General features: G+C 53.7%; 1 protein-coding gene across 2 annotated transcripts; it reads left to right on the top strand.

The window, feature by feature from the left end:
- Positions 1-592: 592 nt before the first annotated feature.
- Rapgef3 (Rap guanine nucleotide exchange factor 3) lies at positions 593-24,127 on the top strand. 2 transcript variants are annotated; one of them, XM_034517102.2, is made up of 28 exons: positions 593-735; positions 1,160-1,372; positions 6,699-6,752; positions 6,851-6,957; positions 7,143-7,264; positions 7,642-7,810; positions 8,359-8,443; positions 9,000-9,060; positions 9,146-9,222; positions 9,395-9,541; positions 9,879-9,991; positions 10,275-10,363; positions 10,621-10,699; positions 10,849-11,008; positions 11,097-11,179; positions 11,700-11,739; positions 13,971-14,052; positions 14,373-14,519; positions 16,837-16,934; positions 17,325-17,450; positions 17,533-17,714; positions 17,966-18,056; positions 18,161-18,211; positions 19,041-19,128; positions 19,435-19,499; positions 20,363-20,417; positions 20,511-20,582; positions 22,159-24,127. In XM_034517102.2, exons 1-28 carry the CDS (start codon positions 730-732, stop codon positions 22,275-22,277), a joined length of 2,781 nt encoding a protein of 926 aa, XP_034372993.1. In that variant the 5' UTR covers positions 593-729; the 3' UTR covers positions 22,278-24,127. The 2 variants fall into 2 exon arrangements, with proteins under 2 accessions (XP_034372993.1, XP_076768087.1); XM_076911972.1 differs by having other exon boundaries at positions 17,325-17,459.
- Positions 24,128-24,356: the final 229 nt, after the last annotated feature.

Raw genomic sequence — 24,356 nt, 5'->3', positions numbered from 1 at the left:
ACTCAAACGGGAGGCCGGACGCCCCAGGCCAGGAAGCGGCCCCAGCCCGGATTTCCCTCCCGGGTGGGGCCGCCATGACTCACTCCCTCCCCCTTCCCTAGTTTCCTTATTTGCATTTCTCCTCTTGGCCACGTGGCGGCGGGTGCAGCCATCACCGCCCCTAACCCGGCACTCGGGCAGCGGCAGGGGCAGATACCCTAAGGCACTTCCTACCCGCTGAGGCTTCGGGATGGGAGCTTGAACCCACTGACGTAGGGACTCCATCAGCTGTTAGTCCTGCCCCTTCCCCTATGCACACCCATACCGTAAAGCGGGTGCCTGCTCCCCGCCCCCTCGGCCTGTCCCGGGGAGGGGAAGGGGCGGGCAGCGCAGGGGGTGTGACAGCTCCCGCCCGGACCAGTGCCAGCTGCAGCTTCGCTTGAACGCCCTGTGCCAGCTGGCTCTTACATCTGGGACGGAGGCGGAGGCTCGGAGTTCTTAGTCTTTGGGGAAGGGTGGGGGCTCCCCCACTCCCCCAGCCCTCTATTCACCCAGGACTAACCCCATCTGCCTAGCCCTGCATCTTGCTACTCCGGGCAACCTGTCCTACTGGGGGCTGGCCCTTCGCTGCCGCCGGGGACTCACACTCATACCCCTCCGGGATTCCCGGGTGGAGCTGCCCTGGAGCACTCCTGAGATCCTGCAGCCTCTTGCTAGGGCGAGCACCGCGGTGTGAGCTGGAGAAGAAACATGAAGGTAAGGTGGGCCGGAGTCAGAGCCAAGGAAAGCTGCTGGAAAGGGCGGGAGAGGAAGCCGACACGTGGGGGAGTTTTGGGTGGGAGAGAGTGGCGGGGAGGAGAATTTGAGGAAAAGCTGCTTCTGGGGATCGAGTGTGTGTACAAAGGTGGACATACCTTCAGGACATGGACGGTGAGATGGGGCCGAATTCCAGCCAGAACTGAGAAGGGTCCCATCTTTGTGAGTCAAGCTGGAGACCCCTAGGTGCGCTAAGCCAGCAGGACCCGGGGCAGGTCTTCCTGTCCCTCCCCCCGGCTCCTGGCAGGGTTGCCGCACCTCCGCATGACCAGTCCAAGTCCAGAGGACGCTAAGCCTGGGGTGGTAGTGGGAAGGTCCAGCTCCTCCGTCCGATGGCTTAGCCTCTTTCCTCCCCACATCACAGGTCAGCTGGCCAGGTGAGAACCACTGGCAGGTGGGCCCAGCTGTGGTGGAGAGTCGAGCTGTGGGGGCACCGCAGGTGGGAGGTCTCCCGGACGTGGTTCCGGAGGGCACGCTGCTCAATATGGTGCTGAAGAGAATGCACCGTCCCCGGTGCTGCTCTTACCAACTAGTGTTCGAGCACCGGCGCCCCAGCTGCATCCAGGGACTTCGCTGGGTGAGTACCGGCCATCTGCCAGGCTGGGTCAGGGCTGGAAGAGGCTGGATTGTAGTGCTGGCGGGCCAGGCAGGTTTCTCAGAGCAAATTCATCTGGGTGGATAGAAGGCCGGGAAGTTTGGTGGCAGTGTGTATGGCTGGTCACACAACGAGCCTGTGTGCCCCGTGTGCACAGCCTCCTGCGCTGCCCCATTCAGCCACCGGTGGGTGAGCCGGAAAGGCTTTATCATTTATCCATCACCTGTGTGCTAGGCATGGGCTTACATGTTTGAGTTCTTTCTGTGAGGCAGTGGGGATATGTGGGGCCAGGTCAAGTGGGGGTGAAATTAGCTTGGTTACTGTTCTTGACACATCACCGTGGCAACGGTCTCCTTTAGTGAACAATTGAACTGGGCTGAATCTGTTTTTTGGCTCCTGGGGTGAGGTATTTGTGTGGATAAAGCCTGGCACCGGGCCATGGCCACGGGGACTGAAGAGGTTTCAGGGTGGAGAATGACTTCTGAAGGAAGCCAGTGGGAAGGACAGGGGCTAGGGAGGGGGACAGGCAGGCACCAGGCTCCAGAAATCCTCTCTTCCCAACTACTGGGCTGGACAGTCCTGTCTGCTCGCGCTCTCTCTCTCTCTCTCTCTCTCTCTCTCTCTCTCTCTCTCTCTCTCTCTCTCTCTGTGTGTGTGTGTGTGTGTGTGTGTGTGTGTGTGTGTAGGGGCAGAGGGTACTGAGTAGAGGGTGGAGGGAAGGCAGGAAGGGGTGACAATCTTGGAAAGGATCGTCTCTCACCAGCAAGTCTTCTTGAGTTAAAAAAAAAAACAAAAAAAAAACAAAACAATCACCACTAACTGTTTCCTTTTCCAATCTTGTCCAAACATTATTTCCATTTCTAATTGAGGAGACTGGGTTGAGAGATCCCCAGGTGGGTCTAGAGGAGTGGTCTCTTGGTACTGGAGTTTAGTCCCTGCTAGCCCTTCTCTTCCTGGGTCTTTCTAATAGAGGTGGGGGTTGGGGGAAGGCTCATCCTACCCCACACCCCTACTCAGGCTCTGGGTCACTGCGGTAGTTCCTGCTGGGATCTAGCCGGCTGGAACCCGCCCTCCCTTTCAGGCTATAATTATTTGTGCATTTCCTGTCCCCTTCCCAGCTTGGAGAAGCTAGGTAGGGGGTAGGAGAAGGTCAGTTACCAGGACGGTGAGGTCACTGGGAAATCTCTTGGGATCTGAAGTTGGAGAGGGTGGAGGAGTCCTCTCCAGTCTCTCTCTCCCCTAAGACCTCAGAAAGGAAGGACCAGATTGTGTGGGAGGCTGGAAACATAGAGGTGGGGGCTGCTGGAATGTAAAGCGGGTCAGAGGTCTGGAAGCAAGGCCTTCCTCTGCCAGGTATGGGGGACAATGGGTTTAGGTTTCTAGGAACAACGTGTTTTGGTTTTAGGGTTAGACACCACTATTCTCCATCTCTTCACCATGCCCATCCCTAATGAGTGGCGTGAGTAGGTCTAGCCTGTGCTTAAGAGGTTCTCGACCCCCTTGGAGGCTGCACCTCTTGGCTCTCTTATGGCTCTTTTGATTTCGAGAAGTGTTCCTGTTGGGGAGCAAGTGGCAGCAGGGCGTGTGCATGCACGGGGTGAAGAAGGTGAGCCCAGAGCCCTGGAAGGCAGGCCTGGGCTATTCAGGCTACATCTCCCTGTTTAGAAAGCCCAGGGGAAAGTGGGTTCCCCTTCTAAAGACGAGTTAGTTCATCAGAGAGACCCCGCCCCCCGCCCCGCCCCGCCCCCGGGGAGGCTCACAGCCAGATGTAGAAAGGACTTTCTGACTATGGCTAAGGCAGTATAGCAATGGTGTGAAAAACAGCTTTGAAAAAGATGTGGGCGAGATGAGGTCTCATACTATCTGAAGGGAGGGAGAGAAAGCTCAGGGTGACCTTGGTTGGGCCCCACAGGCTCAAGCAAGACTGGATAGTTTTGGGGGGACGTGGCTGTATTCTCAAAACAAATCCATCCAAATGCTGACAGTGGGTAAGAGTCACAGTACTTGTGTCCTGTGCCCTATGACAGCCTCATCTTTGTCACAACAGCCTGGTGGGATCAGTCCTGATGGTTTCATCTTACAGATGTGGAAAGGGAGGCACAGAGAGGTCAGGCAGCTGCTGAAGAGCTGCACAGCTGCTGAGTGGCTGAGCTGGGTTTTGTACCCAAGATCTACCTGCAGAATACCTCAGACACCCTCTGTGTCCCTGCTCCATGCTCAACCTGGCCTAGGACCTTAGCCATGACCAAAGGAACTGGTCTGGTGGGTCTGTCCCTGACTCTCCCTCCAGCCAAACTCTGACACTTAGTGACAGGGAAGGAGGGTGGAGCCGGCCATCTGGCTAATGCCAGCACATCTTTTACCTGGGATCCTTCCTGTCCCAGGCTAAGAAGAGTTGGTAGGTAAAGGCTGAGCCAACTGAGGACCTCAAAATGATACTCAGGGTCATGAGTCCAAGTCCAGGGCCAGCTGTGGTCCATATGTCAAGGCAGTAGGTACACACAAGAAGTAAGAAAGTGGTGGGCTGTGGTGGCGCACGCCTTTAATCCCAGCACTCCGGAGGCAGGGGCAGGTGAATCTCTGAGTTCCAGGCCAGCCTGGTCTACAGAGAGAGTTCTAGGAGAGCCAGGGCTACACAGAGAAAAACCAGGTCTTGAAAAACCAAACCAAAAAAAATAAATAAATAAAAATAAACTCAGTTACTGCATTAACATTTGCAAGCAGTTTCTGTGGGCAGGCACCATTCCATGGGCTTCAGATTATTAACCTATTTAAATAATATGATAATAACTCCCAGGAGTACGTACTTTTATTACCAATCCCCTTCACAGACAAGAAGCTTGTCCACAGAGAGCTTAAATCAGCATAAGGTTACACACCCTGGCTGCCATTCAGAAACCAGCATTTGAACACGGGCATCTGGAGGCCACACGCATGCCCACTGCTGCTCATTCACCGTCCTCTCCCTGCCTGTTCCCAAGGTTCCCATCCACAGGAGCATGACAGGGACACAGAGGGCTGTGGCCACAAGCTCGTCCCTTGCTCTGCAAGTGTTCCTGAGGGCAGAGTGGCTCTGCTATTTCTGTGGCTGTGGCCTGCATTGAAGAAGTGAGAACAGGGTTGAGCTCACGAGAGGCGTAGGTCTGAAGAATTGGCTGAGGAGTCAGACAGTTCTGGTGTGAGTGCTGTTTACCACCAGTTAGGGTGGGTTATGTAACCTTTTTCACGGCTTAGAAATAGAATCCAAACACCTGCTTCACACAAAGCACCGAGAATCTTGCCTTCCTGAGCAACTATGTTACCCTCGGCAGTGAATTTGTCCCTCTTGGTGTAGGCTTTCTTTAGCAGAGTAAAACGCCTTATGATTGCATTCTTGGGCTACTGTTCTCAGACTCCTGTGCCCATCCCTTGGGGTAGGGCAGGAAGTGACCAGCTTGGTCATGTGGCCTCCCAGGTCAGAATAATTCCAGGAAGGGTGGGCTAGGTCTCAGTTGGTAGAGTGTTCACTTAACATGCATGGAACCCTGTGCAGTGAGCCCTGTGTAGTGATCAGAAGTTCAAGGCCATCCTCAGATGCTTAGTGACTTTAGCCTGGACTGCATGAGATCTTGCCTCCAAAAAAAAAAAAAAAAAAAAGTGACTGAAGAGATGGCTCTGTGTATAAGAACATTTGCTGATCTTGCAGAAGGCCTAAGTTTGGCCCCCTAGCAACCCAGCAACAGTGTCACAGCTACCTGTAACTCCAGTTCCAGGGAATCTGACCCTTGTCTGTCTTCTGTGAGCACACAGGCACACACACACACACACACACACACACACACACACACACACACACACAAATCTAACAACAACAATAACAGAGCCCAGCTGGAGCCTGGGCTGTGGGCACCAAAGGGAGCTGGGTCAAGAGCTAGGGTGACTTGGGCATTTTGACATGAATAACAAGAAGTCATTAGCACTCGGGCACTGTTTGTTCCAACACAGGGCCTGGCTGGATGCATTCCTGCTCTTCCTCCCTTCCTGGCTCCTCCTCCTCCTCATTTCCTGTTCTTAAGTCTCTAGGGCTCTGTGTCTGGCACTGGCTTGTGTTCGTGACCCGGGCAGGGACACCCTTGGGACACCTAGTGACTTCCACCCCATGCTGGGCCAGGCACTCATGTCAGACCTTGGGGCTCTGCTTAGGTATAGTGTGCTGACACTATAGAGACCTGGATCCCAGAGCCCCAGCCAACACTTCTCCAGGTCCTTGAGTGCAGGGAGATGTGGGTGGGTGTGTGGAATGAGTGGAAAGGAGACGGCCTTGGGTGGGAGCTGCAGTTTACCCACAGCTGGTTGGCAGTCCTGCGCATGCGTGGTTGAATTATGCAGGGCCCTTGAATTCACATCGAGACTTGTCTCCCTTGAAGATATAAGGGCACACTCTGCCTACCACACCTAGGATGTGGTGCTATCAGGAAGGTAAATATGTTCTGTGAGCTGTTAGGGATGCCTTGGAAGGGCTGTGGAGAACGGAGCAGCCCGCCCAGAGCTGTTCATAAACTCTATTTTCACATGGTTGGACAAGAGGGTTGTGAGGGGCCTTCAAGGCTGATATGCAGGGCGTATTTGCCTTCAAGTCCCTGGTGGCAACTTGCTACCAAGAGCATCAGTCAATGTTTCTGTGGCAATCCAGTTACGGGCTGCCACAGCCGTACCCTCCCTTACAGGGCTATGACTTACAGTATCTGCTAAAAAGAAACGAGCCTGTCAGCCATGCCCACACTTGTGCCTCACTAGATAGTAAAAGCTAACCTATGCACAACCATACAACAGGCAATGGTTAAATGGGCAATTTCTGCCCACTCGTGGGGGCCCTCTGAAAGCTCGCGTGTTGCTTTTATTTATTTACACTTTAGAGATTTTGTACATAGAGATTTTGTTCAGGGTTATACCATTAGTACAGAGCCTGGCTCCAGAATTTGTGTTTCTGTTAACTGAGCCACAGCCCTACAGAGAGAGGGCCCTGTGGTTGGGCACAGCACTGAGCCTGGGGTCAACCTGTAGTCCCAGCTAGGAGCTGGTGTTCCCAGGCCTCTCAAGATGTTTGTGAATCTTGTACTTCGGGTTCCAACTTCTTCTAGCTCCACCCCGACACCCCGAACGAGGCCTGTTTATCTGGCCCCTGGGTGAGCAGAATAGGAATCTTGGGGCTCTCACCTGCAGCACACTGGTGTGGGAAGAGGTGTCTTCTGAGAGGGGCAGGGAGGGGTCCCACTCCATTAGTTTGAATACCTCCCACTGATCTGCAAACTCTCTCTACTGTCCTCAGACGCCACTTACCAACAGCGAGGGATCCCTGGATTTCAGAGTGAGCCTGGAGCAGGTATGAGCTGAGGAAGACTGAGCTGGGAGGGGCTACAGGTTGTAGGGGGCGGTGTTCAGGGCCTAAGTTTGTGGTGCCCTCCCTCCACCCCGTCCCAGGCCACTACAGAGCATGTACACAGGGCAGGGAAGCTCCTGCACCGTCATCTCTTGGCCACCTACCCTAGCCTCATCCGAGACAGAAAATACCATCTGCGGCTATATCGGTGAGTGATGAGTTGGGTCCTACCTTCCCTTCGCTCAGGCAGGCATCTGGGCCCAGCCCTGCTTTGCGGGGTAGGGGTGGGAATGGGGGAAGAGCTGGGCTTGGGCTTGGGAGGGACTGTACCTTTGGATAGAGTTCCACTCCCGCCCACTTTGATTCTCTGCCCCCCCCTTCCGTTTCCCATAGGCAGTGTTGCTCTGGCCGGGAGCTAGTGGATGGCATCTTGGCTCTGGGGCTTGGGGTCCACTCACGGAGCCAAGCCGTGGGCATCTGTCAGGTGTTGGTGGATGAGGGTGCTCTTTGCCATGGTGAGCTGAGCTCTGATTGGGCCACTAGGACGGGGTGGGGGTAGGGAGGGCTAACCCGGGGACTCTTCTGGGAGCTGTGGAGAGGTTTAAGGCAGTGCTTTGCCACCTCCTTATTGCCACGACCCCTTAGTGCAGCTCCTTGTGTTGTGCTGACCCCCAACCATAAAATTATTTTGTTGCTACTTCATAACTGTGATTTTGCTACTGTTATAAATCATAATGTAAATATCTGATTTGTGACTCCCCTCCCCCCACCCCCCCCAAAGGGATCTTGACACACAGTTTGAGAACTGCTGGATTAAGGCATTCTGATGGTGTTAGAATTAAGTCCAATACCTGGCCTGATTTTGTTTCTCTGCCATGCCTCGGCTCCCCAGTAAAACATGACTGGACCTTCCAGGACCGAGATACCCAATTCTACAGGTTCCCTGGACCAGAGCCCGAGCCTGCAGGAACTCACGACGTGGAAGAGGAGCTTGTTGAGGCGATGGCCCTGCTCTCCCAGCGAGGGCCTGATGCCCTACTCACTGTGGCACTCCGGAAGCCGTGAGTGGAGAGCCCTGCCCTCTGCTCCCTTCAGTTCAGACCTCATAGGCTCCCAGGTTCATCTGGGGGAAAAGACCTAGGCAGCAGAGGCCTGAGCTTGGCTCACATTCTGCCACGGACTGGCTCTGTGATCTCAGCCGTCACATCCGAGACTGTCTATTCCTGAGGGTGTCGGGCCAGAGGGTCTGAAGACCCTCCCCACTGACAGAGGGTGTGGACTTTAGACTGAGATAGGTCAGGGTTCAAATTCTAGCCCAGCCAGCTACTCACTGGGTGACTTGGGCCTCTCCAGCCAGCTTCCTTCCTTTTCTGACGAGTGAGGATAGTGGTGTTCACATCCTTGTGAGGGTGGAACGGAATAGTACTTGAGAGGTGCTTAGCACAGTGCCTGGTACCTGGGGCTCACCCACAAAGCCTGCTATTGATAACCGGTGGCTTGACTGGTAGTTGTAGACTAGCCATCTGGCCCCAGGCCCCAGCAGGCAGGTGGGGTGGTGCCTCCCTGGCTCTGATCCACAGTTTCTCAGGGCCTTCCTCTGCTCCTGCAGCCCAGGTCAGCGGACGGATGAAGAGCTGGACCTCATCTTCGAGGAGCTGCTGCATATCAAGGCGGTGGCCCACCTTTCTAACTCAGTCAGTACACATTCAGCTGGATCTCTTCCCCCTGCTAGATGGGGTTGTGGGAAGGGGAGGGAGGAGGTTAGTTCCCTCCCCTTTGTCTATGGCTTGAGGATTTCCACCTAAGGTCTTCTTTTTTAAATTACAGTTTAAAAATTATTTTATTATTTTATGTGTATGGATGTGTTTACCCTCATGAATGTCTATACCCAACATGCATGCCTGGTGCCCACAGAATCTAGAACAGGGCACTGGATCCCCTGGAACTGCAGTACAGATGATTGTGAGCCACCATGTGGTTGCTGGGAATCGAACCCAGGTCCTCTGAAAGAGTAGCCAGTCCTCTTAACCACCGAGCCATCTCTCCAGTCGCTCCACCTAGCTTCTTACCACTAGTCTTCAGTGGAAATATTGTCCATTTCTTTCCCCTACTTTGTCTCTGCCACATCCCAGGACAAGTGGCCTGACCATAGCTCTATCCTCGGGTGCTGTCTTTGGCTAAACCCTGACTCTCAGCTTGTCTTTCTCTCCCCAAGGCTGCCTCTGTTGACCTTCTTTTTTCCACCCCCAGGTGAAGCGGGAACTAGCTGCAGTTCTGCTCTTTGAACCACACAGCAAAGCAGGAACTGTGTGTAAGTTGGGTTCACCACCGTGTCTGGAGCCATGGGGCAGTGGTGGGTGGTAGGAGGGGACAAATCTGATCAGTGCTTCTGTCAGTGTTCAGCCAGGGGGACAAGGGTACCTCGTGGTACATTATCTGGAAGGGATCTGTCAATGTGGTGACCCATGGCAAGGTAAGCCCTCCCCCAAGCCCACGGGGGTAGATGTCAAAGCTCTTTGTTTCGTGTCCTCATGAACACTCCTTTTGATGGCCCCAAGGCTCTGATCCCATATTTATGTCTGAGTCTCTCCCTCCCACCAAGGACTGGTAGGTAGGGGCAGGCTGTGATTGAGTCCTGGCTTCAGGGGCTGGTGACCACGTTGCATGAGGGAGATGACTTTGGACAGCTGGCTCTGGTGAACGATGCACCTCGGGCAGCCACCATCATCCTTCGAGAAAATAACTGTCACTTTCTGCGTGTGGACAAGCAGGACTTCAACCGCATCATCAAGGTGCCATAGGGTGGAGGTTGGTGGGGGTAGTGAGGACATGGTGGGGTGTCCGGGCAGAGGCACTGGCATCAGAGAGTATTTGTAAGGAAACTCGGGATCTGGCTGGAAATGGACACCCACAGTTTGGTGTGAGAGACCAGGGACTGGCGAGGGGGAGGGTAGAAGGTGGGGTTTGGGTCTGCAGAGGCCCTGAGGCTGAGATGTCTGATACTGGTGGATCTGTAGAAGAGCTGAGGCTCCTTAGGGGCCTCCAGGGCTCTAGGTTTGGAAGGGAGGCGGTACAGGGGTTCTGAAGAACATCCTAGTGTGTCGAACATGGCTGTGGCTCCTTCTCCAGGATGTGGAAGCGAAAACCATGAGACTGGAAGAACACGGCAAAGTGGTATTGGTTCTGGAGAGGACCTCTCAGGGTGCTGGCCCTTCCCGCCCCCCGACCCCAGGCAGAAACCGGTAACAAGCCTATCATGTCTCTCCCCACAGAACTTCACACTGCCCTACCCAGTATAGCTCTTCCACTTCCAAGCCTTGCTCTGTTTCCACACCACGCTGATGCCCTTTGGCCATCTAGGGGTGGGAGGCACTGAGGGATTGCAAGGATGTTGTCAATGCCCTCTCTCCAAGATGGAATAAGGCTGGCCAATCAGAAAGCGTGATGTGATCAATTACTGATGTCTGTGCGCAGAGGGGTGATGTCTTTAGGGCATATGCTACCGATTGACTGTTTTACCCCTAGGTATACGGTAATGTCTGGCACCCCAGAGAAAATTCTAGAACTCCTGTTGGAGGCTATGAGACCGGACTCCAGTGCTCATGACCCAACAGGTAGCGTCAGAAGACTCTCCCTGTTCTCTGAGTCATCAGGAGGTCATTGCAGCCTGACCTCAGCAGGTTCTAGATTGATTGGTCCATACCGGCAGTTGGCAGGAAGTGCTCTTCTCTTGGGTGGAGAGAACTGTCACAGGGGCTGGGCACTGCTTCCTTTACTTGTGCTGACTTAGGGGATATATATTCCGGGTGCACATATAAGTGAGTTATGACTTGGGCTGAAATCCCTTCCCAAACCCAACCTTGCCCAACAGAGACATTCCTCAGTGACTTCCTGCTGACCCACAGTGTCTTCATGCCCAGCACCCAGCTCTTCGCTGCCCTCCTGCACCAATATCCTTCCAGCCCCAGGGTGATGTGGGTAGGCGATGGGATCCCTGTCAAAGAGGCTGCCGTGACCCTTCCCTGACATCCTGAGCAGTCGGGTTCTGCATGGCGGGTGACCTCGGTGGTATGTTGTGGTTCCCTTGACTGGTGTCCACCTTCCACGCGGAGCCAGCAGAACCTGCTGGAGGCAGTGAGCAGGAGCATAGCACCTACATCTGCAACAAGAGGCAGCAGATCCTGCGGCTAGTCAGCCGGTGGGTGGCCCTGTATAGCCCCACGCTCCGCTCCGACCCCGTGGCCACCAGCTTCCTCCAGGTACCTGGGAATATAGCTGGGCTGGCTGGGCTGACCCGTGAAGGTACAGCTGCAGCCATCCCAGGGGCTGACTCTTGGCCCTTCCCAGAAACTTTCAGACCTGGTGAGCAGAGATGCCCGACTTAGCAACTTGCTGAGGGAACAGTATCCGGAGAGACGGCGACACCACAGGTAAGCAGTGACCAAAGCTCATTGGTCCTCCTTGTGCAGCTGAGGCCAAGCTGCTGGCCCATGGGGTGTTCTTACCAGCCGCTGTTCCATTCCCACATAGGCTACAGTCATTCATTTGTTCATTCTATACACTGAATGCACTTGGATGCTTACGCCTCCCTTTTGGCCAGTTACTGTGGACTATGGTACCGATGTCCACCGGCCCTGCTCATCAATCAACTCCTTTAAGTTTATCTTGCTTTCCCAGACATCTGTGGGGCAGCTGGGTTCAAGGGCAAGAGCTTACTCAGATCCCAGGAACCTGTATCTTGCTCCTTCTTCCTTCTGGCCTCTGGAAACTACAGAAGCCAATCCGGGTCTTAAGTGCACCTTGCCCCCTGCCCTGTGTACACTCTTCCCACATCCCTCTGAGCTTGTGGAGAGGGCAGGATGGGATCCAGACCACTGTGGCCACTGGCCCTGGGATCGCCCTGCCTGCCAGGGTTTTCAGTGGCTCTCTTTCTCTCACTCTTCTCTGCAGGTTGGAGAACGGCTGTGGGAATGTATCTCCTCAGACCAAGGTGCCTGTCCTGCCTCTTGTTTTTTTCCCCCTCTGCCCAGCCTGGCATCTTCCCTTCTGCCCCTCCATCCCAGACACCCAGAGTATCCTTGACCTGTGCTGGGTGCATCAGGGAAGGTCCTGTGGGAGCTACTAAGTTTAAGGGGACACCTTCACCCTTACCCTAAGGAGCTTTTATTCCTTGGAAAGTGACTGGGATGATCTCCAAGAGCCAAGGGTTTCTGGAGGGTGGTGCTGTAGGAGCTTAGATGGTCTGCTAAGGCCTGTCCCAGGGCTCCAGGTGGCCAGCCCATGCCCAGCTGGGGCTGGGGAGGAGATGTGGAGTTGAGACTGGAGCTAAGATCTGGTTGAGGAGTCGTAGGAGAAAGAACTGGGAAGGTGGGAAGCTGGGTTGATCATAGAGAAGTGAACTCAAAAGTGAGCATCTTCATCCAGCCCCGCCCACCCCACCGGGAAGCCCTGCCCACCCCGCTGGCCAGAGGCTCCTTCCTGCTGTAGTCACAGTTGGCCTCACCCGAGGACCTTTGCATTTAGCCTTCTGCATGGGGGCCTTTCTTCTGTGCCCTTTACCATTTTAGACCCTGCTTGTTCTGAACAGAGCCAGAATGTGTGTCCCCAAAAGGCCTTCCCATTTCCCATCCGGAGCATCCCCAGATGTCCTTCCTGGTTTCCTCAGAGCATGCTCAGCTTGTAGACACTTTCCTTTGTTTGCTAAGGAAACTTCACTCATTGCCTCAGACTTCTCATACCCGGGGGTCCCCTCACCCTACTTTCTACGATTCTTCCTTTCTGCTCTTCCAATACCAGGCTCCTCCCCACCCCCCAGAACTTGCGATGTGTTGTATGTTCCTACATGTCACATCCCATCATGATGTAGGGCTGGACACAAGGGGCCTCTACTTGCTTCTGCATGTGGCCGACACTGAGGAATCAGTGCCAGTCACCCAGGAATGTCAGACACCCTGCTGGATACTGGATGGTGTGGCAGGAGGGCCTGGCTGGTGGGTTCACAGTCACTGGAGGAGCAGACCTGTGAAATAGTCTCCTGATACATGCAGTCAGAGGCGCCTGAGAAAGCAGGCAGAGAAAAGATGACTCACTGACTTACCACGAGGCTTAGAGACGTGCCCCAGGAGCTGACAGGGATGAACAAGGCCTCATGCAGTGCTAGAGGCTAGAGAGGAGACCAGGAAGGGGATCAGGGTCCAGAGCGTCTCCAGGTTGGAGAATGGTCTGTGAACCGTTGAGAGGTTAAAGGGGACAGGCAATGATGGCTTCTGTCCCCAGCTCAGTGTGGCTCTACTTAGGTGGGTTAGAAGTGAGTGGCAGCACCAGGGGGTAGGGGGATTTTTGAGGTAGGAGAGACCCATTTAAATGAACCCAGAAGAAAGTGGCAAGCCCTGGGGGGACTGAGGAGCATGAGCTCAGAAGGAACAGTGACAGGGATGAGGGGATTCCTGAGTGTGAGAAGTCTGGAGCAATAGGTCATGGATGGGGATGGAACTTTAAGGCTGGGGCCCTGGTGAGCCCAACTCAGGTTCAGGTGCTCAGGTGGCGCTCATGGTGGGAACTCTGAGGAAGCTGTCTAGGAAGGGGCAGGGAGCAGGGGGCCAGCTCCATTTAGAGGCAGAGAGAGAGAATCAGATTTGGAGAGAGAGTGGAAGCCAGGTGAGCCCATGTTAGGACTATTCACAGGCTATCTGGCATTTGCAGCCCACTGGGACAGAGCAGCTCTTGTAGGATGAGGCCCCAGAGAAAGCAAGTTTCTAGTCACGTGGCAGTGGCTGTGTGGCCTTCAGCCTGTCACTTAACTTCTCTGAGCCTCATTTATCATGTCCACAAAATGTAGACTAAAAGTATTCTTCTCCAAACACTACTGTGAACATTTAGATACCCAGAACAATGCCCACTTTGTAGCAAATGCTCGCTGAGGGAAGGAAAGACGAGAGAAAAAACTAGGCCCAAGCATTTTCATCCCAGAACAGCCCTGGTCCTGTTTATGGAGGTGGCTGAACCCGCCCCCCATTCCCCCGCCTTGTATCAGGTGACTGGCCTGCATTTGACCTCTGGCTCTCCTCGAGCCTGGCTCCCTGCCCTCCCTGGACTTTGGGGTTCATGCAGCCAGCAGAGCCCCTGGCACTATGATGCTTTGGGGCCCCCGCTGGTTGCCACCTCAAAGACCCTCCCTGACTTGTCCCTGGACTCTGGAGCCTTGTTCTTTTTCCCTTTCAGGCCCGGAATGCACCTGTTTGGCTCCCTAACCAGGAGGAACCCCTCCCAAGCAGCACTGGTGCCATCCGAGTTGGGGACAAAGGTGGGTGGGGTAACTGAGCGAGCCAGCCATGGAGGATCATGAGCACTGCGGTGTCTGTCTCCCTTGCCTGGCAGCCGTTACTCTGGGCTAGGGGAGGACATGGTCCTCCTCGGGGTCTTTACTACAGCTGCCAAGCAGGTCAGTTACCTGGGCTGCTTCCCTAGGTCCAGGACTCCCTGCTGGGCTTTGGCACCCACCTATTTTGCTTCTCCTTGTGTCCCCTTTTGTGGCCTACGGGTGTCTTCTTGCTGCTGAGCTAGGATCCTGTTCCTCATGGGGAGGGAAGACCAGCTTCCAGCTCATCCCCTCCTCCTCTCCAGTCCCCTACGATATCTGCAGACCTGACCACACGGTGCTGACTCTGCACCTGCCGGTGACGGCCTCCGTGAGAGAAGTGATGGCGGCTTTGGCCCATGAGGACCACTGGACCAAGGGGCAGGTGCTGGTGAAGGTTAATTCTGCAGGTGGTGAGTTGTGTCTCTGGATTAACTCTCTACCCTGGGAGAGCACCCTCAGATCCAAACCCACATCCTTGAGTTCAGACCGTTACTTTCATGCCCTGAATTTGCTGCAGGATTACCACATCTCCTCTGGCTGTTTCAGAAGCAATGCCCAAGACTCAGCTGGTTGGTTGGTTGGATGGTGGTTGGTTGGTTCGATCACTGGCTGTGGCCCTGGGGGATTGGGGGGGGGGGTTGTTTGAGCTCCTTATTTGTAAAGCAGAGATAGTAAAATGGTGGGCTTCGTAGAGGATTTGTGAGAATTAAACAGCCCATTGTGAAGGGAAGTTGGGGAAGAAACCAAGTACAGGAACCAAAGCAGAGACCATGCTTCTACTGGCTTCTCCCCAAAGGCTTGCTTGGCCTGCTTTTTTATAGAACCCAGGACCACATTCCCTGCGGTGGCCCCGCCCCCAGTGGGCTGGGCCTTCCAGATCAATCATTAATCAAGGACTTGCTACAGGCCAGCCTGACACAGATATTTTCTCACTCGAGATTCCTTCTTCCCAGATGAGCCTAGCTTGTGGCAAGATGATGAAGTAACTAGGATTGCAAACACTTTAAAAATAATGTTTTTAAAAATAGTTTTATTTTTATTTTATGAGTATTGGTTGTTTTGCCTAAATGTATGGCCTCTGCACCGTACATGTGTTTGATTCCCGTGAAAGTCAGAAGAGGGGGTTAGATCCCCCGAAACTAGAGGTACAGAAGGTTGTGAGCCACCAAGTGGGTACTAGGAATAGAACCCAGGTCCTCTGGAAGAGTAACCAGTGTGCTTGACTGCTGAGCCACCTCTTCAGTCCTGATAGAAAACATTTTGAGGGCTGGAGAGATGGCTCAGTGGTTAAGAGCACTGACCACTCACTCTTCCAGAGGTCCTGAGTTCAAATCCCAACAACCACATGGTGACTTACATCCAGATAGGGCACTCACATACATAAAGTAAATAAATCTTTGAAGAAGAAGAAGAAGGAAGAAGGAAGAAGGAAGAAGAAGAAGAAGGAAGAAGGAAGAAGGAAGAAGGAAGAAGAAGGAAGAAGAAGAAGAAGATGATGATTTTGAAGGGTCAGCTATGTAGCAGGAATGGGCTAGGTGATAGAATTTCTACAGTGGCCATGACAGATCTGCTGGATGATGGTGGGCATAGACTCCCAGGGCCAGGAGAGAAGTCCACATTAATTACTACCCAGCTGGAGCCCCCTGGGCCTCTCTGAGTCTCCATTTCTGAGTCTGCCAAGCGACTGCATGGTTATGAGAGTCTGTAGCTGTTAAACTGCGGATACCTATACGACATGCAACCCTGAGTCTAGCACATCACCGCCTAGACTCCTGTCTATGTTATCAGGACCTGCTTTGGGAGAATTTGACATGTTAAAAGCCATTGTTATCCTTGAGCAGTGTAGCCTGGACAGTCAGTAAGTGGGGCTGTTCAGGGAGCTGTAGCAAGCGTGGGTGGCTAAGAGAAAAGCCCTCACCCTTCAGGAGTCAGCAGGAGTGACTCACCTGTGTGCTCGGCTCTGGGAAGCACTGCCCTCTGGTGGCTACCTGGCGAGTTACCTCTGGTCAATGTCCTTTATTGAGACCCTACTATGTGGCAGTCATTGTTTAGATCACTGAGGGTCACTAACCAATGACCCTCTAGATTTGTTCTAGAACAAATCTTCCTAGGAATACATAATACATATACATTATATATAAAGACACTTCCTCTACATGGGATTATAAAGCTATACACACAATAGAAGAGATGGATTAATAGAAGAAAATCAAGAAAGTGGATTAAATAGAAGAGCTAACTTTTTCTCTGGACACGAGAGTAATCTTATATGCCATACTTTGGAAGCCACTGGTCAAGGGCCTGGAGACTCGAAGACTCAAAGCATTGTCCAGTCCATAGCTGATGAAATCAACATTAAGAGGTAGATAGGATATTTCCTAATTTCCAGAGGGCTTTTTTTTTTTAATAAGCATTTTTTACCTGTAATAGCCATACTTATAAAAATGACTTGGGAAGTAGTTGGGGTGAGTCCTACAGGCTTCCGCTTATGGAGGAGGAAACTAGGGGTCAGGGAAGTTGACGTCTCATCCATAATTGACCAGTCTCAGGTGCTGCCTGAGTCGGCGCTATAGGCAGTGTCGAGGTGTGGTCATGAGGACCCGTGTGTTTAGAGTCTACCCAGCCACTGCCAGAAGAAGAAAACTTTCAGATAGGCAGGGCCTCCAGCCGCTCCCTGGCCTCTGTCCCAACCACCTACCCTAAGCACAGCCTTTGCTGTCTTTACAGATGTCGTTGGCTTGCAGCCAGATGCCCGCGGTGTGGCCACATCCCTGGGGCTCAACGAGCGGCTCTTTGTTGTCGACCCACAGGAAGTGCATGAGCTGGTAGGGACAGGCAGGCTGCCAGAGCCTGAGGAGCTCTGGGACCAGGAAGCAGAGTGGGTTCTGGGAGGATGGCCACAGAGAAGCTAGGGAGGTGTTTGTCTCTGGCTGCTCCTGAGTCTTCACAGAAAAGGAAAAGGGAGGGATGGCCATAGCATTTGTAGATGACACGGGGAAAGAAGGGCTAGCTCTAAACCTTAACTCCAGGGGCTGAAGCCTTTCAGCATGAGAGCCCTGTCAGAACAGTGACCCCTCGGGAGAGCCCATTTCCATTGTCCACAGACCTGAGAAGCCTCTCCACTTCGCAATGCCCTGTCTGTCCACTGTCCCCCTCACCACAGGCAGAATTTTTGTCCCAGGTCCTCCCTGTGTCTGAGCATTCTTCTCCTACAGACCCCACACCCTGAGCAGCTGGGGCCCACTCTGGGTTCTTCTGAGATGCTGGACCTAGTGAGTGCCAAGGACCTGGCAGGCCAGCTGACAGACCATGACTGGAGCCTCTTCAACAGGATCCACCAGGTGCAGGAGGTAGAGCTGAGGAGAGGAGGGTGTGGGCCGGACACCAGGCCTAGCATGCTGACCTGATGTTTGCCCCATCCAGGTGGAGCTGATCCATTATGTACTGGGCCCCCAGCACCTGCGGGATGTCACCACCGCAAACCTGGAGCGCTTCATGCGACGCTTCAACGAGTTGCAGTACTGGGTGGCCACCGAGCTCTGCCTCTGCCCTGTTCCAGGCCCCCGGGCTCAGTTACTCCGGAAGTTCATCAAGTTAGCAGCCCAGTGAGTGCCTACTGGGACAGCGGGGTGTGTGGAGACGGTGGGGTATGGAGGGGTAGTGGAATGTGTGAGGTGGTGTGGTGTGTTGCCAGTCCTGCGGCCACCCTTCCCTGCCCACTGTGTTGCCCAATCATCTTTCCCTTTGTTCCTGGGTCCCCAGAGCCTTTGCCTCTTACTTAACCTACCCACCCTACAAAGGTATCACTGGGGATTCGGCTGTTTCCTCTGAGGGTGTCTGGGTCTTGTGCTCACAGCCTCAAGGAGCAGAAGAATCTCAACTCTTTCTTTGCGGTCATGTTTGGCCTCAGCAACTCAGCCATCAGCCGCCTGGCCCACACCTGGGAGGTAAGTGTCCGGGATCTGCCAAGGCCAGGCCTCTGGCCTCCTGGGGGATGTTAGGGTGGCTGTCTCTTCCCAGTCATGGCCCCTCACCTGTCTTACCTTCACAGCGTCTACCCCATAAAGTACGGAAGCTGTACTCAGCCCTGGAAAGGTTGCTGGTGAGTGCTGGGCCCATTCCCCCTTTCTCTGGCCCCAGCTCTTGGCCTTTCGTGGCTTTCAGTGTCCATCGAGGACCTGGATCCCTCTGGTCTGTGGATATGGGAACTGGCTGAGGGAGTTCAAGGTAGTGGTAGGGGGCTTGTGGTATACTCTACCCTCTGCTATTCATGGAGAGGACATTTGCCCTGGGTATGAGACCACAGCACACCCAGGGATGTCCTGGGTATGAGATTCAGGAGAAGGCAGAAGATGCCAGGCTTTGACTGCTCTGCCCAAGGGTTGAGCTGAGCTTGACAGCAAAGAGAGGTGTTCCTTGAGGTAGTGAGCAGAAGACCCACTGTGTGTCAGGACCCACTGTGTGTCAAGTAGGAGGGTGTCGCTGAACTCTCCAGGACCCTTAAAGGATTTGCAGACCAGACTTGTAAGACAAAAGTGAGGAATGAGACAGGAGTAGAACTTCCTGGAACTTTTGAAGGTTTTGTAGCGTTTCAGAGAGAAGAGTGCCAAGGTGTTTTCAGTGACTGGGTGTTCTCAAGAAAACTGGGATCCAAGGGGTTCAGGGGAACGCACCCACCAGAGAGATAGAGAGCCTGAGAGGCCTCTGGGATTAATCACCATGAAGTTTCCTGGGGGCACTGGGAACTTGGAAAGCCAGGCCCCATCACTGTTTGGTCTACCACAGACCCTGCCTCTGAGCCTCCTGCATGAGGGAGGCTGGCTTGGAGCCTCTCCAGTGTGACCTGGGATCTAAGTGAGGATGGGTCTGTGGTGGGCCGTCATATGCAGGATGAAAAAAACCTCCCTCAGGACAGCCCCCTCTCCTCATAGGACCCTTCCTGGAACCACCGAGTGTACCGATTGGCTCTCACCAAGCTCTCCCCTCCTGTCATCCCCTTCATGCCCCTGCTACTCAAAGGTAGGCCCTGGGCTCATTAACACTCTTTGGCAGTGACAGCTGACGAGCTGACACACAGGGAGCACTCAGCTAAATTAGATGTTGACAAGCTGAAAGAAGTTAGGGCAGGAACATAGCAGGGAGCTGCCGGAGGCTGTGGTTGATGCTCCAAGAGATACCAGGGGGTTGCCATGGCTCAGAGGCTGCTGCTGGCTGAGCAGTATGGCTGGGACAGGTCCTATGGTTGGCCTCTCACCTTTCCTGGGATGCAGGAGAGGAAGGTGTTTGGGGACCTATAAGCAAAAAAAAAAAATCATGCCTTTGCAGACATGACCTTCATCCACGAGGGAAACCACACACTGGTAGAGAACCTCATCAACTTTGAGAAGATGGTGAGTTCAAGAAAGTGGGCTCCTGCTGGGCGGTGGTGGTGCACGCCTTTGATCCCAGCACTTGGGAGGCAGAGGCAGGAGGATTTCTGAGTTCGAGGCCAGCCTGGTCTACAGAGTGAGTTCCAGGACAGCCAGGGCTACACAGAGAAACCCTGTCTCAAACAAACAAACAAAAAAAAAAGAAAGTGGGCTCCCACCTCTAGTGTGGGTTGGCAATATGACAGTCGCCCCGGAAGGAGCAGGGGTGGGTGTCTACTGATAGACCCTTAGCCCAGGCATGCATGCAAGTAACCCCAGTAGGCAGGAGGCTAAGCCTGGAGGAGTCTATGTTTAAGAACAGCCTGAGCTATGAGAGACCTTGGGGTTTTTTTTGTTTTTTGTTTTTGTTGTTTTTTTTTTTTTTTTTTTTTTTTTTTCAATAGCGCCTGCCTCATTCTACTGCATGTGGGAGGGTCTGACTTTAGGACTACTAGGTGACAGCCCCAAATATCACACTGTTCTGTGCTGGAGGGACGGCTCAGTGGTTAAGAGCACTGACTGCTCTTCCAGAGGTCCTGAGTTCAATTCCCAGCAACCACATGGTGGCTCACAACCATCTGTAATGGGATCTGATGCCCTCTTCTGGTGTGTCTGAAGACAGCGACACTGCACTCACATAGATAAAATAAGTAAATCTTAATCACACTGTTCAATAAGAGTCCCGTCCTCGGCATATGTCTTAGCCTTCCCGATCTCTGTCTTCCAGCTGCTGCCTAGCTCCTACTGAGCATGTGGGGGTGCTGGGTTGAAGCAGCCATAACCCTGTCTTTTATAGACTCCCTAGTCCCTATCAGCCAGATCTCATGACTTTGTGTTGTCCTCAGCGGATGATGGCCAGGGCTGTGCGAATGCTCCACCACTGCCGAAGCCACGGCACCGGTAAGAGGTGCTCTCCTGGGCTGGGAGCCCCCTCAGCACCCCAGGGAGGCTCTGAGTGGCCACCTCCCTGACTCTCCCCCTCTCTCTGCCCAGCACCTCTATCGCCACTCAGAAGCCGAGTTTCCCACATCCACGAGGACAGCCAGGCATCAAGGATCTCCACGTGTAAGTGGTGGGACAGGGTGTTGTGTTGAATGGTGGCTCCTGTCCAGGCCAAAGCAGTTCCACATGGCAGAAACAAAGAGGGGAGAGAGAGAAAAGGGAAAAAAAGGGTCGAAGGTGGGGAAAAGTTTGCTTTTTTATCATGGCTGTGCGGGTAGGCTGTTCCGCAGTTGGGTGTGAGGAGTGGGCTCTGGGAAGGTATGTAGGGTTGCCACGGCAACAGATGTCACCTATGTGTGACATTCCTGAGTTTGGAGCCGATTAGCCAAGCTGTCTCTGGATACCAACACAGGGTACTAACAGTAGCTGGCATAGCCCAACAGAGCTGGAGCTGGACGCTTACATAAAGCCGGCGCTTACGTACAGCTTACGTATGTACGTACGCTTACGTTGCTGCCGCCGCCATCCTCAGCTAAAGCGGAAGTGCTGGAGGTGGAAATCCTGTGCTAACTCCACCTTAGGAACTTATCTGATGGGAGTTCATTAAGTTAAGGAGCAGTCATAGCCTATGGTCCAGATCACAGTGTTCACAGACACATTCACGCTGATAATACTCTTGAGTCTTTCGCTCAGTCCGTGGCAAAGAGCGCTGACGACAACCTGGTTCTCCACTGCCCGCTGGCCCTCTCTCCCCACAGCAGCCTCTATGATGAGTTCTGAGTTACTCCTATTTTATATTTTGTTTATTGGCTGGTTGATTGATATTTGGGACGGTCTTGCCTCATGACCCAGGCTAGGATTCCAAGCCTGAGCTATATCCTTTGCTTTCATTTTTCTAATAATAGCCTTGTCTCACACCTGCATGCGTCGTGAGTATCGCAAGGAACTTTTTTTTCCCAAGTTTTATTTTTATTGACGTGTGTGTACACCTGTACATATGTGTGAGGATGGACCCCAGTCATTTGTATATGAGTACACATGTGTGCGGCGGTCAGAGAACAGCCTTGGGTGTTCTTCCTTGGGCGCCCACTATCTCTCTGTGAGACAAGCTCTCGCCGGTCTGGAACTGGCCAAGTGTCCTGGCTGCCCGACTGGCCCCAGCGATCTGACCGTTTCAGCTTCAGCAGCAAGGAGATTACAGGCACCCAACACACCACCTTGTAAGACAAGCAGCTCACACCCTGAACTATCCTTCCATCATTTGCTTCTTTGCTTTTTGTGGCTTTGCTGGCCTGGAACTCATTATGTAGCCCAGGCTAGCTTCAAACTCATAAAGATCCCCGTGCCCTCTACCTCCGGGGTGCTGGGAGTAAGGCATGCACCATTTTTGTTTGTTTTTTTGAAACAGGGCCTGGAACTCTCCATCCTCCTGCCTCAGCTTCTGAAGGTCCAGGATTATAAACATACACCACCATATGCAGTCTGTTTTAGTTCCCTTTGATCTAGAGAAGGGGTACTATGCTGAGATCTCGGTGGGGGGAGGGGCTTTCTTTCTTCAGACTTTGCATCCACTGCCCTTCTAACTCTGTAGTGGGAGAGACAATAGTTTGGGGACTGGCGTTGAGAGGATGTGAGGTGGGGGAGGGGAGAGAGAGCTGTGGCTATGGTGCCTCTCTCTGATGGCTCTCCCTTCCTCCAGGTTCTGAGCAGTCCCTGAGCACCCGGAGTCCAGCCAGCACCTGGGCTTATGTCCAGCAGCTGAAGGTCATTGACAACCAGAGGGAACTGTCCCGCCTCTCCCGGGAGCTGGAACCATGAGGAAGGACTGACTGGAGTGGACACTTCTCTCAAAGGAAGCCAGAGCCTGTGCACCCAAGAGGTCCAGAGGCTGGCCACAGCTGGGCAGGGCTCTCCACAGAGCGGACTCGAGGCCCTGGAGTGGGCAGTGTCGAGGCAGCTGTCCCCTGTGATGACTGTCAGCTATGGAGGTCTTTGATGTTCATGGCCAAGGATAGGGGGACACAGGCCCTGCGGTGGGTAGGAGAGCTGGGAGGTGCAGGACTCTGGTTCAGTAGAGAGCCCTCCCACCGGACCTTCGGCTGCGCGTCTGCAGTCTATACGTGCAGCTGTACCATCCAGTGGTCACCCGGCCCTGTGCTTGTTTTCACAGGGGCTAGCGAGCTCACATCTGCGCGGGGTGTGTGTGTGTGTGTGTGTGTGTGTGTGTGTGTGTGTGTGAGCACTGGGCGGGGCCTTGCCTGGGAGAGGGTGGGGAGTTCTGCTTTTCTCTCCACACATCTGAGATAAACAGCTGGGTGTAGCAGGGCCGTTGCCCAGAGTGGTGGTCCCTGTGGACTTGTATCGTTCCCATAAATTAACAAAGATATGTGTGTGCTACAGCCTGGGTGTGTGGCAGGGAAAGCCGCTGGAGAAGGTTGCTCTGTGGTGCAGAAAAGCAGATCTTCTGTCTCAGGCTGGGCTCCGGGGAGGCTGACAGTTGCCCAGAAGGGCTCCAGCGTTGGTGGTCCTAGACACTCAGGGGACCATCAACTCTCTTGGAAAAAAAAAATATATATATATATACACACACACTTATTTATATATATTTATATATATAGGCACAGGAAATACAAAGTTTCCCTTGGTGATGAGTGAATGTCCTGTGCCTCTTCCACCCCTACCCCACATAGGGGCTGTGGAGGTTAAGACTCTCCCCCTCCCCTCCATCTCCCCACCCCCCACTCCAGTACCTGCCTGGACACAGATTCAGCCTAGAACCTCCACAGAGGACTGTTACCCTTTCTGCTGTCCGTGTTGGGAGCCTGGCAGCTTTAGATGCAGCTGATCTGAAACCTCCCAGCCTCCAGGATGACCCTTAGTAAACTCGGGTAGCAGGACTCACAGGTGTCTGAAGGTCTGCTCTTAGCAGCAGGGCAGGAGGCAGCTGGGGCAGCCCTGTACTTGTTCTGCAGGTGCAGCGGCCAGGCACAGTCAGACTTGACATACTCCTCCTCCCCCTGGCCTCCACACTGTGAGACACTTCACTGTGAAGTCATGTCAGCTGCTCCCAGGAGAGATCCAAGCTGTTGGCAAGGAGACGGCGCAAGGACATTACACCTCAGGTCGAATGAGCCCTAGTATACTGATGTTCTTTCTTTGCCTTCATTTGTCCATCTGTAAGATGGTTATGCTATCTGGTCATGAGTGACAAACAAGATAGCAGGTCCTGCCTCCACCAGAGTGGTTGTCACAGTCCTGTGTCTGTGGCCTGGAGGACAAGCTGTGGCTCCCAGAGTAGAGTCTGACACAGCTCTCAGGATGGAATAACTGCCAGGGATGACCAAACCAGGTCCCCTGCCTGTGGGCAGGGAGGGAGGATCTGTTGGAAGAGTCCAGAGCTGAGCAATCTTGTATCCAGGCCCCAGTGTCAGTGAGTCAGGAGTCCCTGAAGCGTTCTTGTCTTGTAAGCCATTGTCGGTGTGTGAGTGGAGGCCATTCCTGTCAGTCTCAGGTCTTAGCTATCATCACGGACAGACTCCAGGGTGAAACCACCCTGGCGATGAGACAGAGTTTGTCTTCCTTGCTGGACACACCTACCTCCTGACCGGAAATCTGGGCTCCTTGTGGGTCTTCCAGCTTAAATAAACTGCAGCGTCTGAGCCGCTCTACCCTAGGCTGGACCTCTTTGAGCCTGTTGGGAAAGAGAACAATTCTCTGGACAGGCAGGGAACACAGACTTCGGGAGTGGGTGTCCGAGCCAGGTCACCACTGGAGCACAGGAGGCTAACAAAGAGTACTTGTAGCAGCAGCCTCCTGGTGTCCAGGCAGAGGGTGGGGAGCCTGCTCCTACTCCCTGGAAGCCCAGGGTGTGGGTGTGTGGGCGGTGGAGGCGGGGAA

The sequence above is a fragment of the Arvicanthis niloticus genome, chromosome 13 (assembly GCF_011762505.2).
Source record: "Arvicanthis niloticus isolate mArvNil1 chromosome 13, mArvNil1.pat.X, whole genome shotgun sequence".
NCBI lineage: Eukaryota > Metazoa > Chordata > Mammalia > Rodentia > Muridae > Arvicanthis > Arvicanthis niloticus.
Note: the sequence above shows the minus strand (reverse complement) of the source record. Positions and strands in the feature narration are given on the sequence as shown.